The sequence below is a fragment of the Pelobates fuscus genome, chromosome 13 (genome assembly GCF_036172605.1).
Source record: "Pelobates fuscus isolate aPelFus1 chromosome 13, aPelFus1.pri, whole genome shotgun sequence".
Taxonomy (NCBI): Eukaryota; Metazoa; Chordata; class Amphibia; order Anura; family Pelobatidae; genus Pelobates; species Pelobates fuscus.
In genome coordinates this window covers 101,899,287-101,915,455 of record NC_086329.1, presented here as the reverse complement: position 1 = coordinate 101,915,455, position 16,169 = coordinate 101,899,287, and the positions used below count along the sequence as shown (strand labels likewise).

Sequence of the window (16,169 nt, the reverse complement as noted above, 5' to 3'; positions counted from 1 at the left end):
GACCAGGTGCCCGCCCGCCATGTGTTGCGGCCCCAGCCCGCGCAGAGTAAGCGCGGGGGGGGGGGGGTGGGGCCACAGATCAGTTTTCGCACCGGGGCCCCATGGGTTGTGTGTACGCCACTGCCCACAGCACCCCTACTCTCAGCACCCCTACCCCCAGCACACCTACTCCCACTACCCCCAGCACCCCTACCCCCAGCACCCCTACTCCCACTACCCACAGCACCCCTACCCCCAGCACCCCTACTCCCACTACCCACAGCACCCATACCCCCCTTACCCACAGCATCCCTACCCCCAGCACCCCTACTCCCACTACCCACAGCACCCCTACCTCCCTTACCCCCAGCACCCCTACCCCCCTTACCCACAGCACCCCTACCCCCAGCACCCCTACCCCCTTACCCACAGCACCACTACCCCCAGCACCCCTACCCCCAGCACCCCTACCCCCAGCACCCCTACCCCAGCACCCCTACCCCCGCACCCCTACCCACAGCACCGCTACCCCCGCACCCACAGCACCCCTATCCACAGCACCCCCACCCCCTACACACAGCACCCCTACCCACAGCACCCCTACCCACAGCAGCCCCACACACAGCACCCCTACCGCCCCACAAACACAGCACCCCCCCACACACAGCACCCTTTCCTCCCCCCACACACAGCACCCTTTCCTCCCCCCACACACAGCACCCTTTCCTCCCCCCACACACAGCACCCTTTCCTCCCCCCACACACAGCACCCTTTCCTCCCCCCACACACAGCACCCTTTCCTCCCCCCACACACAGCACCCTTTCCCCCCCCACACACAGCACCCTTCCCCCCCACACACAGCACCCTTCCCCCCCACACACACAGCACCCTTCCCCCCCACACACAGCATCCTCCCCCCCACACAGCACCCTTTCCCCCCCACACACAGCACCCTTTCCCCCCACACACAGCACCCTTTCCCCCCACACACACACACAGCACCCTTTCCCCCCGACACACAGCACCCTTTCCCCCCCACACTCAGCACCCTTTCCCCCTCCCACACAGCACCTTTCCCCTCCCACACACACACAGCACCTTTCCCCCCCACACACAGCACCTTTCCCCCCCACACAGCACCCTTTCCCCTCCCACACAGCACCCTTCCCCCCCACACAGCACCCTTCCCCCCCACACAGCACCCTTCTCCCCCCCACACAGCACCCTTCCCCCCCACACAGCACCCTTCCCCCCCACACAGCACCCTTCCCCCCCACACACAGCACCCTTCCCCCCCACACACAGCACCCTTTCCTCCCCCCACACACAGCACCCTTTCCTCCCCCCACACACAGCACCCTTTCCTCCCCCCACACACAGCACCCTTTCCTCCCCACACACACAGCACCCTTTCCTCCCCCCACACACAGCACCCTTTCCTCCCCCCACACACAGCACCCTTTCCTCCCCCCACACACAGCACCCTTTCCTCCCCCCACACACAGCACCCTTTCCCCCCCCCACACACAGCACCCTTCCCCCCCCACACACAGCACCCTTCCCCCCCACACACACAGCACCCTTCCCCCCCACACACAGCATCCTCCCCCCCCCACACAGCACCCTTTCCCCCCCACACACAGCATCCTCACCCCCACACAGCACCCTTTCCCCCCACACACAGCACCCTTTCCCCCCACACACACACACAGCACCCTTTCCCCCCGACACACAGCACCCTTTCCCCCCCACACTCAGCACCCTTTCCCCCTCCCACACAGCACCTTTCCCCTCCCACACACACACAGCACCTTTCCCCCCCACACACAGCACCTTTCCCCCCCACACAGCACCCTTTCCCCTCCCACACAGCACCCTTCCCCCCCCACACAGCACCCTTCCCCCCCCACACAGCACCCTTCTCCCCCCCACACAGCACCCTTCCCCCCCACACAGCACCCTTCCCCCCCACACAGCACCCTTCCCCCCCACACACAGCACCCTTCCCCCCCCCCACACAGCACCCTTTCCCCCCACCCTTTCCCCCAAACACACACAGCACCCCAATCCCGCACACACAGCACCCCAACCCCCCACACACAGCACCCAACTCCCCACACACAGCACCCCAACCCCCCACACACAGCACCCCACACACAGCACCCCACCCCCCCACACACAACATTACACACAGACACATACACTGCACCCCTCAATGCAGTATATGTGTGTTCAGCAGTCTTTATGTATTCAGCAGTGTGTGTGTGTGTGTGTGTGTGTGTATTCAGCAGACTGCGTGCGTGTATTCAGCAGACTGCGTACATTTAGCGGACTGTGTGTGTATTTAGCAGTCTGTCTATGTCTCGGTGTGTGAATGTGTTCAGCAGTCTGTGTGTATGTATTGCATTTGTTGGAGATACTAATATAAGCTTAATTTATATCATTATTTAAAATTTGTATAATTTAACTCTATGTTGTGTTCTTCTTTTAAAACAAAAGTTGTTAACTGTACGAGTAGTTTTTTCTAAACGTAAACCTCAGTATTCAGGTTTAATTGTCGTGTTGGCACTTTGAGGGAAAAAAAGTTGGCATGTATTGCAGTTTGGGCACTCGGGCTCAAAAAGGTTCGCCATCACTGGTCTAGGTGTATTTTAATATTAATATATATATAATTATATATATATATATTAATATCAAATTACACGTAGACTGATACTGATTAAATATATATATAATTATTGTTATATATATATTTATAAATAATATAAAACAAATAAATATGTAAATACGTAAAAAAATAAAATAAATAATTAAAAATAAAATATTAAAAAATATATAGATGTGTTTTATTTCGTTCTAACTGTATTGTGATATTAATATATATATATTTATATCAAAATACACGTAGAACGAAATAATATATATATCTATATACATAAATATATACGTATATATCACTATATATATACCTATATATAAATAAAAATATAAAAAAAAAATATATATATATATACGTATATATACACATATGTATATATATACATATATTAATTCTACACATATATTTATGTAATAATTTTACATAATTAGGTATCCTAATTAATTACAATTAGCGGGACCTGCCTGACCACCCATGCCGAAAGTATAGGGAATTTAATTTGCTAGCACTATATTTAACCCTATAACTTTCCAAGACACCATAAAACCTGTACATGGGGGGTACTGTTTTACTCGGGAGACTTCGCTGAACACAAATATTAGTGTTTCAAAACAGTAAAATGTATTACAACCATGATATCGCCAGTAAAAGTGACGTTTTTTGCATTTTTCACGCACAAACAGCACTTACAGGGACGATATTATTGCTGCAATACTTTTTACTGTTTTGAAACACAAATATTTGTGTTCAGCGAAGTCTCCTGAGTACAACAGTACCCCTCATGTACAGGTTTTATGGTGTTTTCAAAAATTACAGCGTCAAATATAAGGCTTGTGTTTAATTTTTTTCACATTAAAATTTGCCAGATTGCTTACGTTGCCTTTTTGACCCTATGGTAGCCCAAGAATGAAAATTACCCCTATGATGGCATACCATTTGCAATAGTAGACAACCAAAGGTATTGCAAATGGGGTATGTCCAGTCTTTTTTAGTAGCCACTTAGTCACAAACACTGGCCAAAATTGGCGTTTTTTGCATTTTTCACACACAAACAAATACGAACGCTAACTTTGGCCAGTGTTTGTGACCAAATGGCTACTAAAAAAGACTGGACATCGCTTATTTGCAATACCTTGGGTCGTCTACTATTGCAAATGGTATGCCATTATGGGTGTAAATTTATTTCCTGGGCTACTATACAGTCTCAAAGGCAACGTAACCAATCTGGCGAATTTCAATTTCAAATGTAACACGCTATATTTGACCCTGTAACTTCCCAAAACACCATAAAACCTGTACATAGGGGGTACTGTTTTACACGTGAGACTTTGCTGAATACAAATATGTGTATTTTATTGCAGTAAAAGCAAACAGTATTATGACATTGACAGTTAAAATGTCATGTAGAACGAAAAAAATAAAAAAAAATCTTATTTTGTCCCTTTTTTTCATATTAAATTATGTTTCATAGCTAAATATTTGATATTAAATGAAAGCCCTGTTTCCCCTGAATAAAATGATATATAATAAGGGGGGGGTGCATTTAATATGAAAGAGGTGAATTACGGTTGGACAGACATATAGCGCAAATGCCAGGTTTTGTTTACGTTTTGTTTCGTTCACAACTTGTACATTTGGCTGCGGTGTTAAGGGGTTAATGAAAGTAGTTATCTGCCAAATTATCAAGTGATGTCTACCTTTGGCCATGACCTGTCTACCTTGTGACCATGAACTAATTTTTCTGTTAATGATCCAAAAAATGTGCTGAATTGCTGACTCTGTGTAATATGACATAGTGCTAAGTAAACATCTTCCGTGATTGAAGCCAATAAATTTCAAGATATGATTTGAGACCATGCGTTGTGTATCAGTCATTTCTCCCGAGCTGCTCGTAGGTGTGTTTGTGCTGGTAGGAGTTCCCAGGATGGTCTGCAGCCGTGAACGATCCCTGGGGAAGAATTTATGCCCTAACTCACTGTGTGTCTTGTTACCTTTATACCTAAGCATTAGGTTTTCAGCAATTTGAGTTACAGTACCTCTTTTGTGTGATCAGACCAGACTGGCTAGCCTTTGCTCTCCACCCCCCTCCCACGCCCAACATCAATGAGCCTTGGGCGCCCATGATGCCGGTTCATCGGTTGCCCTTTCTTGCACCACTTTTGGTAAGTACTAATCACTGCATGCCAGGAACACCACACAAGACACGTTTTGGAGATGCTCTGACCCAGTCGTCTAACCATCACTATTTGGTCCTTTGTCAAAGATCTGTTCACTTGCCCATTTTTTCCTGCATCCAACGCATGGAATTCAAGAGCTGACAGTTCACTTGCTGGCTAATATTTCCCACCCGTTTACAGGTGCCGATGTAACGATATAATCAATGTTATTCACTTCACCTGTCAGTGGCTGCACAAGGGGAACCTACGTGATATTAGGAAGGTGGTTTTAATGTTTTGGCTGATCAGTTAAATCGCCTTCTGAAAGACAGAGAGCATTACCCCAGTCCGGTCTGTCTCTTTAAAAATGTTGATGACCTTGAGTCCAAATAGATGGACCTTTGTTATACAATGAAATGTCTGGGAATATTTTTTAGACAATGCCATGAATGAAACAGGATCTAAGAGCCATTATACACATTTAAGGCTTCAGATATTTAAACCTGGACCGGTGCCATGCGGGGCGTCAGAAACCTTCCTGTTTTGTATGATTTAAAAATCTAATACCACCTCCTTAGAATGTATCCATCTACTTAAGAAGATATTAGGAGACATCGGCTTCTCCAAAAATCCTAATTCAAATATCACGCAGGAATAGAAGGGAATTACTAAGAAAGATGACAGTGGTTTTGGTTCTTCTCCTTCTACCAACTGTTTGGGGTAAGTGAAGCTGATGAAAATTGGGATACAAAGTTTATAGTTTTCAACGAGACCAAAAGTACATTTTATTTTTATGTAAGTTATATTATATACATATCATAAGGACTCCGATTTAGTGCAAACGTTAGCGATATAATGCACTATAAGGGAGGATTCACCCAGTGGATTAAAATATCAATACACAATTTCATGTAACGTTGTAGAGAATTCTCTCATAGGTGATAGGAAAATGAAAAGAAAAAAAAATGTTATCTTTTGAAAAAAATACTCTCTTTTCTTCTGGAGTTGCCTGTAGTTTAAAAAGCATGAACGATCCCAAATAAATCAAAGGCTGCTACTAAGCAATATTTTAGGTGTCTAAATCTCCAGGCATTCCAGATTAAAACTGCCATCTCCTTATAGAATTTATATATTTTTTTTAACTACAGCCATTGTCTTCCTAATTGCAAATAATGCTAGGCTATATGTTTTCATAAATATATATATATATATACAGAGAGAGAGAGAGAGAGAGAGAGGTTATTTAGTAACTCCAAGGGCCATTAGATGTAAGCCCACCTGCCAAGTCGAGGCAAACCTCTTAGGTGGGTCCTACTCTGACCCTTCACCTTGCTTCCTTCAGCTTCAGGCAAATAAAAATCTCATGAGACAGTGGGGGTATTTTTCTGAAGCCCTATATATTTATTAACCCTTAACATGGAACACATGGGCTGGGTGGCAGCATTGTAACATAGCTGTGTGATACAAAAGTGAATGTACCTATACAAAAACAAACTCCCACTACTCCTGGGTGGCAGCAATGACCATAGTACACATCAGCCCCAATACATACAATAAAAACCAAAGAAAAAAAGGAGTTACCTGCGCTCTTCCCAAATCCCTATCAGGGGCAGATCTAGAGGCTAATCTCGGAAGGGGCACTCATAGATAATTTAAAGAAACAATCCAGGCACAATAACCACTACAGCTCTTGGTAGTGGTTATGGTGCCAGGAGTGCCGTGGCACCCTCCCAGAGTAAGTAGTCAAACTGTTTAGCAATTTACATGGGGTCTGCCAGGATAGGGGCTGTAGTAGGGGATAGGGAAAATAGTAATGTGTGTGTGGGGGTGGGGCAGTGTGTGTGTGTCGGTGGTGCAGTGAGTGTGAGTGGGCAGTGTGTGTGTGTCGGTGGTGCAGTGTGTGTGAGTGGGCAGTGTGTGTGTGTGTCGGTGGTGCAGTGTGTGTGAGTGGGCAGTGTGTGTGTGTGCGGGGTGCAGTGTGATCCCCCACTGATACCTATGCATATTTAAATAAATGGAGGGTAATTAGTAACTCCAATGGCCATTGGACAATATATCTATATATATATATTGTCGGATCATTTTTTTCCAAAGTAAAGAAGCTAGATGCCTCAATCCAATGATCAAGATAAATTACCTTTATTCCTAATTGTACAGCGCTGCGGAATCTGTTGGCGCTTTATAAATACCAGTAATAAATAAATTAAAATAAACTATGAAGGCATGTGGGTAGCAATGTCAATTTAGTCTTAGTCATAACATTTTGACTCAAAATCCATTTTTGTTGTAATTGTATTTAAGTCATATCAATTGTTTTAGTTTTAGTCTAGTTTTAGTCGCCTAAATCTCCAGTAGATTTTAGTTGACTCGTAGGTTTAGTTAAAGCCTCTGTCTCTTCTGTCTTTTGCCCCTTCCTCAGCACCTCTGTGTCTCTTTGTGACCTCTCAGCCCCTTCTAGGTGTCTCTTTCCCAAGCCCCTGTCTGTCTCTTTTGCCCCTTCCCTGCCCCTCTGTGGCTCTTTGCCCCCTCCCAGCCCCTACTGTGTGTCTCTTTCTCTTCACATCTCCATTTATGTTTGTCTTTCCCCCAGCACATTGTTGCTTTTCCCCCCACAATCTCTATGTCTCTTTATTTGTGTGTCCCATCCCCTCCATGCATCTCATCTCCCCCTCGTGTCTCATTTCCCCAGCTGCCCTGTGTATCTCAACCCCTAGTTCCCAATGTGTCTCTGTCCCCCAGCCAGGGCCGGCCTTAGGCCTTTGGGCGCCCTGTGCAAAAAAATTTCACAGCGCCCCACCCCCCCTCTTCCCACACACCCTGTCACACACACACAAAGACAGCCACACGCACACACAGACATAGAAACATAGATAAGAACCATTCGGCTAGTCTGCCCAGGCAGTCACACATAGGCAGTCACACACACAGAGGCAGACAGGCACACACAAACACACACGCAGAGAGCCACACACAAACACACACACAGAGGGCCACACACAAACACACAGGCAGGCAGCCACACACAAACACACACAGACAGCCACACACAAACACACATGCAGACAGCCACACACAGGCAGACAGCCACACACACACAGGTAGACATAGAAACATAGAATGTGACGGCAGATAAGAACCATTCGGCCCATCTAGTCTGCCCAGACAGTCACACATAAGCAGTCACACACACACAAAGGCAGGCACACACAGGCAGACAGTCACACATACACACACACAGGCAGATAGTCTCACACACAGGCAGACAATCATACACACAAGCAGACAGTCAAACACACAGTCACACACCCACACACACGCAAAAAAGGGCAGACAGTCACACACACACACAGACAGTTAAACACACAGAAAGTCACACACACAGGCAGACAATCACACACAGACAGTTAAACACACAGACAGTCAAACACACAGGCAGATAATCACAGACAGTCAACCACACAGAAAGTCACACACACAGGCAGACAATCACACACAGACAGTCAAACACACAGAAAGTCACACACACAGGCAGACAATCACACACAGACAATCAAACACACAGAAAGTCACACACACAGGCAGACAATCACACACAGACAGTCAAACACACAGAAAGTCACACACATAGGCAGACAATCACACACAGACAGTCACACACACAGACAGACAAACACACAGACAGTCACACACACAAAAAAGGCAGTCAAACACAGAAAGTCACACACACAGGCAGACAATCACACACAGACAGTCACACACACAGACAGACAAACACACAGACAGTCACACACACAAAAAAGGCAGTCACACACAGACAGTCACACACACAGGCAGACAGGCAGTGCAGCTCCTGGAGACTGTTTGGAGGGGAAACAGGGACTCCGGCATTTATAGCTCCGCCCCCTCCGGCCGGTAAGCCACGCCCCCGCCACGCGGTAAGCTCTGCCCCCGCCGCAAATTATTTTATATTTTTGTGTGAGCTGTGTCGGCCACACGGCGCCCCCTGCTCCATGGTGCCCTGTGCGGCCGCACAGCCCGCACACCCCTAAGGCCGGCCCTGCCCCCAGCCTCTCATGTGTCTCATTTCCCTCATATGTCTCATTTCCTCTCCTCCCTCCCACGTGTCTTACCTGCCAGTGTTGATTTTGGCAGCAAATTTCTCTTTAATTTTAGTCAGAGTCTTTTGACTAAAAAGCTATTTTACTTTAAGTGTAGTTTTAGTTGACTATATCTCCAAAATATTAGTCAATTAAATCTGATAAAAATTGTTCATTGACGAAATTAACACTGGTGGCTAGAACATTTAGAGGGCAGCAAAAAGACCACAAGTGACGCGTTTCATGCCTCATTCTCTGTTGAAGTTCCGGTAGGCACGAAATGCGTCAGTGGTGGTCCTTCAAAAAGTACACATTGAACAGGCAATTCATTTGTTTTGTTTTTGTTGCTGTTTTTAATTTTGTTTTATTGAGTAATACTAAAGAGTTAAGTAAAGTACACTGAAATTTAGTCAATTTGTACAAAAGCAGAATCTTAAAATGTAGATCAATGCTCAAAAATAATATATCCAACTCTCTCCCAATAAATACACAAACAAGGTATATTTTCTAAAGAAGTGAGATAGGAATTTTAAAGAAAATAGTTATTGTGGAAAGTGTATTTTAACCTAAAACGTGTAAACCCTTGGTAATTCCTATATACTGCAGAATCGTCAGGAGGCCGGCCCAGCCATGGACATCTCAGAGGGACTAACCTAAAGGGATAGACACAAAAAGGGAAATAATTCAGCGCTAATTAACACACAATCAGTAGAGGTAGGCAGCAACCCAAATGAAGGAAAAGACCTCAAGTCCTTCAGTTAATAAAAAAGCAGAAAGATAAGTCCTGCGCTCACTCCCATCACTGGGCGGCTGCAAATGACTACAGTACACATCAGCCCCAATATATAGTAAAAAACAAAGAAAAGCAAGTTATGCGCTCTTTGGTTTTTACTATATATTGGGGCTGATGTGTACTGTAGTCATTTGCAGCCGCCCAGTGATGGGAGTGAGCGCAGGACTTATCTTTCTGCGTTTGTATCCATTTTTTGTATCACTCAGCCTTGTTACAATGCAGCCGCCCATCCCATGTGTTCCCTATTAAGGGTTAATAATGTATAGGGGTGTATATAAAAAAAATACCCCTTTCTGTCTCATTAGAGATTTTTGCCAGAGGCTCAAGGAAGCAAGGTGAATGGTTAGAGTTAGGACCCACCTAGGGGGGGTCTGCCTTGACGTTGGCAGGTGGGCTCATCCTCTCATGGCCATTGGAGGTAACTAAAAAACCTCCATTTGTTTAAAAATACATAGGGATTAAGGAGAGAGCGCAGGTAACTTGTTTTTCCTTCAGTGGATAAACCCAGAGATAAAAAAAAAGAGATATATAAGGGCTGTGCCAAAAGGAGGAAGGTAGTCCTGGTATCCTAGCGATATTTTACTGGACTACCTTCCTCGTTTTGGCGCAGCCCTTATATATCTCTTTTACTAACCTAAAGGGACACTATAGTCACCAGAACAACTACAGCTTATTGAATTTGTTCTGGTGAGTAGAATCATTGCCTTCAGGCTTTTTGCGGTAAACACTGTCTTGTCAGAGAAAATGCAGTGTTTACATTACAGCCTAGTGATAACTTCACTGGTCACTCCTCAGATGGCTGTTAGAGATCCTTCCTGGGTCATGGCTGCCTAAAATGCATCCAAACATTCAGTGTCTCCTCCCTCTGCATGCAGACACTGAACTTTCCTCATAGAGAGTCATTTATTCAATTCATCTCTATGAGGAGATGCTGAATGGCCAGGGCTGTGTTTAAATTGTGCTGGCTCTGCCCCTGATCTGCCTCTTTGTCAGTCTCAGCCAATCCTATGGGGAAGCATTTTGATTGGATCAGGCTACCACTTCTGATGATGTCAGCAGGCAGTGGGCAGGTCTAAAGGAAACAGAGCCAGAGCTAGCAGCTCCAGACTTGAATATAAGTAAGATGTTGCTATTTTTAGAGAGCCACGATGAGACCAGGGGGGCTAGATGGTGGTTTTGTGTTCCTGACCCTATACTGCTCCTTACTCCAATTCCAATCATATTTAGCTATGCCTGAAACTAACAGGACATTTCAGAGGAAGTTGAGGTTGGTTTAGGATATGTTACTGCTCTTGTGGTAGGGAACATACTGGCAGCATTCCAACTCAGGCAGTGCTAGTTGTACTTATGATTCCGTACTAGCGTTTGTTTCTTGCAGTACACAGCTTGCATTACAAACGTGTACAAATACTTTTATTATAAATAAAATACTAAAACGTGTATATTTCCATATAATCATTTAAAACATGGTGTTGTCCTTGTGTTTTTAAAATGAAATTTCCTTTCATGTTTGGTCCACAGGTAACATCCCAAATGAAGCGGCCCATGCCATAACTGGAGGCCTCGGAGGCTGCGTCTCTTTCCCAGTTCTTATTGAAGAAGGTAGAAAAGTGAACAGTATATTCTGGGAAAATAATTCTACAAAAAAAACCATAGCTGTTGCAATGCCCAGTAAAGAACTTGATGTTAAAAATGAGCGTTTCCATGGCCGGCTAAAGGCTAAGGACTCGGGGTCTGGGTACTCACTAGAATTGTGTAATTTGGAGGCCGAAGATACTGGAACTTACAAAGCCACGTTATTCACGAATTCTAAAACAAAGTATCTATTTTTCAAACTTGAAGTAAATGGTAAGTTCAGCTATATGCCGTCAATTTCTAAAATGAAAGGCAATTAAATGTCTTTATTCAGAGATTTACAATTAAATGTTTTATTATTTTTACATTTAATTTTTTTCAATGAGTTTGTAGGTGAAAACCCCTTTGTCATGTGCACACTGTATATGTGTTTTACAGATTACACCTAAACAGAAACTAACAGGGTTAATCACTAAAGTGACAATTCACAGTGAATTCAAAGCGAATTTAAAACTTAAGGGGACACTCCACTGCCCAAATGAAATTAATAAAAAATCCTGGTTTAGTAGATATACCCCAATTGAAAACTTGCATGCATTTAATCATGTATATTTCCATTGGAGTTATATCTAAAAACAGCTTGCAAAACCTGCAGTTCTCTTGTCTGCTGCCTTTGCAAGCCCTCCTCTTCTAACCCCGCCCAGACTTTCTGTCGCTGTCCAATCACAGACTTCCCAATGCAGCCCAATGAGAAGTCTTTATAAGGCTAACCAAACCAGGAAGTAACAAGGCCTGTTGTCTGCTTAAAAAGCCAGAGGGGTGTAACCAGTAAAATTTATAAAAGTGTCAATTTCTATTCCAAAGGAAAAATATAGGACACACTCTAAGGTCAAAATATCTGACATGGAAAAATTCTCTAGTCAGCTATGCTTCCTTTTCATATAATTTAACCTTAAATTTAAAATTCTATTTGAATTCACTTTGAATTCTCACTATAGTGAATAACCCTGTAAGTACTGTAAAGATAAATTGATTAAAAGAGGAACTGTCACTTTTCTGGAATTCATACCATTAAATAAAACATTGACAATCATCTATAACTTGTGTTTATCTTTTTTTCATGAGATACTCCATTTTCTTTCGAATGGATATTAAAGATTTAGCAAAGGACATCATAATCCTGATCAGACAAGGCACAGCCAGGGCACACAATGCAAATGAAGGCATGAAATAGAAACATTGTTTAATTTCTTCTACTCTCTGTCTGCTCTCTTTATACTGAATGCCAGGTGCAAAGGCCGGAGCTTATAACAATGATTGACAGGGAGCTAAAATGGAGGCGCCCAGTTCCTGAATAAAGAGCTGTACATTTTTAGATTTAATGTTATTTTTATACATTTATTGTTGTTTTTCACACTTCACAAACACATACTTGTTAAACATAGGAATACATACATTTATTAATTGAACTCCTGCTAAGTGACAGCCCCCTTTTAAATATTGTTATTTTTCTTAGTTTTGCAATGCATCACAATATTAATCTGTTGTAACATGTATTCCTAATGCTCTAGTATTCCAGTGCAAATTTAGACTTAGGACCCCGCTGCTGAGCTGTAAAAAGTAGTGGAAATTTGTAACGGCACCCCGAGTATAGAAGGGGTTAAAGCCGTTTAGGATATTCCCTTCCCGAACACAAAGGCAGCTACCAAACACTCCAATCAGCCGAACAAGCAAGCATACGAACAATCCACACTTCAAACAGCTGATCAGGACAAACCATACGAATAAATCCCCCCAAGTACGAGACGAAGCTCTGTATTGAGGGTCAAGCAGGAATCTGGTTTATTGTGGGCTACATGCCCGCCTTTTATGCAGGTCTTCCACCAGGGGACCTGGTGGAAAACTGTGACAAGAATAGTACAGTAGCCAATCACAGTGTTACATACATAAACACTCCCCTCTAACTGTATAGGACCCTCCTCTCTATCCTGGAGATAATTGGGAAGTAACTCCATTTTACACCGAAAATACAAAATATATAATACTGAAACTACCGAATGAAACATGCACATTCAACGTATCCCCAGATAGCTTAGATCTGAGCGCAGAATATTACCGAACAGCGCTCAGATCACATACATACAGTTCAATCACCATGGAGCCAAAGTCTTTCACATAGTCTTTCATCATACGAATGGGCTCCATGTGATAGCTATCTGGGGTGACTCCATTCAGAAGGAAGAGTACCAAACGGTACGGCGTTCGTATGATTGAAGAACATAAGAAGGGAGGTCGGCTGCTTCAGTGGTGTTCGTGGGAAAATAGTGTCCGTTTTCAGTTCCATGAAATCATCGACGAAAACTGCTGGGCATTCGTATGTCCAAGATGGCCGCCGCCTCGTGTTTGTTCATACAAACGACGACCACCCAGCCGACATTCCACAACGTTCTAATGAGGCCAAGAGGTTAACAAGCAGCACACTTCCATGCTGGGTGGCCAGCCATTCGGCAGTTCTTAAAACTATTCCCCGGTAAAACAGGGGAATAAACGTAGGGACCGTACAGACAGGGAAATAGCCGAACAAACAGACGAACCAAGGAGAAATAAAAGTAGTTTAAAGACAGATGGGTCTGTCACAACATTTTTTTCTACTTACCTTTTTATCTCACACAAGACTCACTCGGTGCTATAGAATAATTTAATTAATATGAATTATAATGCTTGCCAGCTATAGTAACGTTTGGTTCTATGATTTTATTTGCAGGTAACAGCAGAGCTGACAGAACTGACTGGACATCCAGAAATAGCCTCTTGGTTACCAGTTTGGTCGTATATGGCATTTTCCTCGCTGACAAAATATAGTTTTTTTGTATATTCACACAGAGAAGCAGGTAATTCCACGGAGCCGGTAAATCTAGAATATATATGTTTTCTAAGGTGGAAGACAAAATATCTGCTCCCAAATGCTTTCTGAGTGTATTCATCCTGTGTGCTGATTACAGGAGCCAATTAAAAAAAATATATAAAAATAAAAAACTAAAAACAAAATGTGCCTTTCTTTAGAAAAACCTAAATACAATTTATGCAAACTGTGGAATTTTAAGAACATTCTCTGCCCTAAGAAAGACCACCAGGACTATAGTGAGGTTGCTCACAGTTGTAAAAGAGCAGTATAAGTAACTTTAAAGGCCATGCTTGCCCAGGATAGTAAATGACAAGGCATTTGACTTGAAGGACAAAAGAATTACTGTCATTGAAACTAAAACAAAACTATAGTGTGAATGAGGGAGTGAAAGCCATGTACAATAACGTTAATGGGAGTCAACATCTGAGTTTTTGGTCAATACCACAATTATGGTCGAGTTGTGACCTAGCCCTGCTATCAGGTGTAGAATGTTGGGTGGCCCCTCCACCTCCTCCACCTCCTCCAGGCCACAAATGCAAATCGCTGAAGGTACCAGGGTCGATATGGCGGTACACCATCTCCTCCGCAGCCCAAGCCCAGGCCTCTGTATTGTAACTAAAGAGATCTCTTTCATGCAAATCTAACAATTACCAACTTGGTAGATATTTACGGATTTGTATAAATCCTTATAAGGGCACACCAATCACCATAACCACTATAGTTTGTTGGCACGAAAAGCCCACTCTTCAAACACTCTAAGCACAATAACCACTACAGACCATTGCAGAAGTTACGGTGCTAGGAATACCCTGATACCATCCAAGCATAAACCCCTAAACTGTTTTAGCATGGTTTGAGACATACCTGGGTCCTGAAGAGCACCCAGGATGCATCTGAAAGGTGATATAAGGCAGATATCTAGAGCTGTATAAGACTGATACAATTTTACTGAATGATAGGACTTAGTCACTGGTTCAGAATGCTGTGCATGAGTTAATATCATACACAAAACTGACATCTTACTTCTACAACTGTAGAATTTTAGATACAGCCCTCACAAAACTTAAGTAATATTTATTTCTCTCAGAGAACCCGTTCAATAAACATTTGTTAAACCAGAGTTTATTAAATCAAGAAGACAATTAAGCAGGGTATGCTGAAAAGGAGCAATTACTCTTCTTCGGCTGGGAGCTAACCCAGAGAGTTTAATGGCCCATAAAGTTTTTCTGACACTATGTAGGTAGCTATATAAGTAATAGTTTCTATTACAAAGAGTGGTTTGTTATAAGTATTCCTGAATAAAAGAGACAAGGTGTCCTGGAGATCAGATTTGTATGATACACTCCACCATTGACAGAAAGACCATATACAGGTGATACTCGAAAAATTTAAATATCGTGCAAAAGTTCATTTATTTCAGTAATGCAACGTAAAAGGGGAAACTAATATATAAGATAGACGCATTATATGCAAAGCAAGATAGTTCAAGCCGTGATTTGTCATAAGTGCGATGATTATGGCTTACAGCTCATGAAAACCCCAAATCCACAATCTCAGTAAATTAGAATATTGTGAAAAGGTGCAATATTCTAGGCTCACGGTGTCCCATTCTAATCAGCTAAGTAAGCCATAGCACCTGCAAAGGGTTTCTGAGCGTTTAACTGGTCTCTCAGTCTGGTTCATTAGTGTAACGGACACCTTCCGTTAATTGACTCTTCCTAGCTTGCGCCGAGGACAGAAAGCACCGCACTGGACACCACAACCACCGCAGACTCCACAACTGCTGTAGCTTAACTGGAGCCTCACCGTCTTCTGTCCACCCTGGAATCCGCTTCTGTCCTCCAGGACCGTGTGGGGAAGACCTCCAGGAGAGCGTATCAGGAACTAGAGCTAAGTGATTAAAGCTCAAGGGAGTATGCAGAGCATAGCAATCCCCAGTGTGATATAGCAGTTCCCTCCAATAACGAGACAAGGCTACGTATTGAGGGTCAAGAAGAACTCTG

At 43.6% G+C, this 16,169-nt stretch overlaps 1 protein-coding gene across 1 annotated transcript; it reads left to right on the top strand.

Moving 5' to 3' along the window:
- The first annotated feature begins 5,374 nt into the window (after positions 1-5,374).
- LOC134582849 (SLAM family member 6-like) lies at positions 5,375-14,262 on the top strand. Its single transcript, XM_063439522.1, has 3 exons — positions 5,375-5,516; positions 11,208-11,534; positions 14,026-14,262. The coding sequence occupies exons 1-3, from the start codon at positions 5,474-5,476 to the stop codon at positions 14,121-14,123; spliced, it is 468 nt and encodes a 155-aa protein (XP_063295592.1). The 5' UTR covers positions 5,375-5,473; the 3' UTR covers positions 14,124-14,262.
- The last annotated feature ends 1,907 nt before the right edge of the window (positions 14,263-16,169 follow it).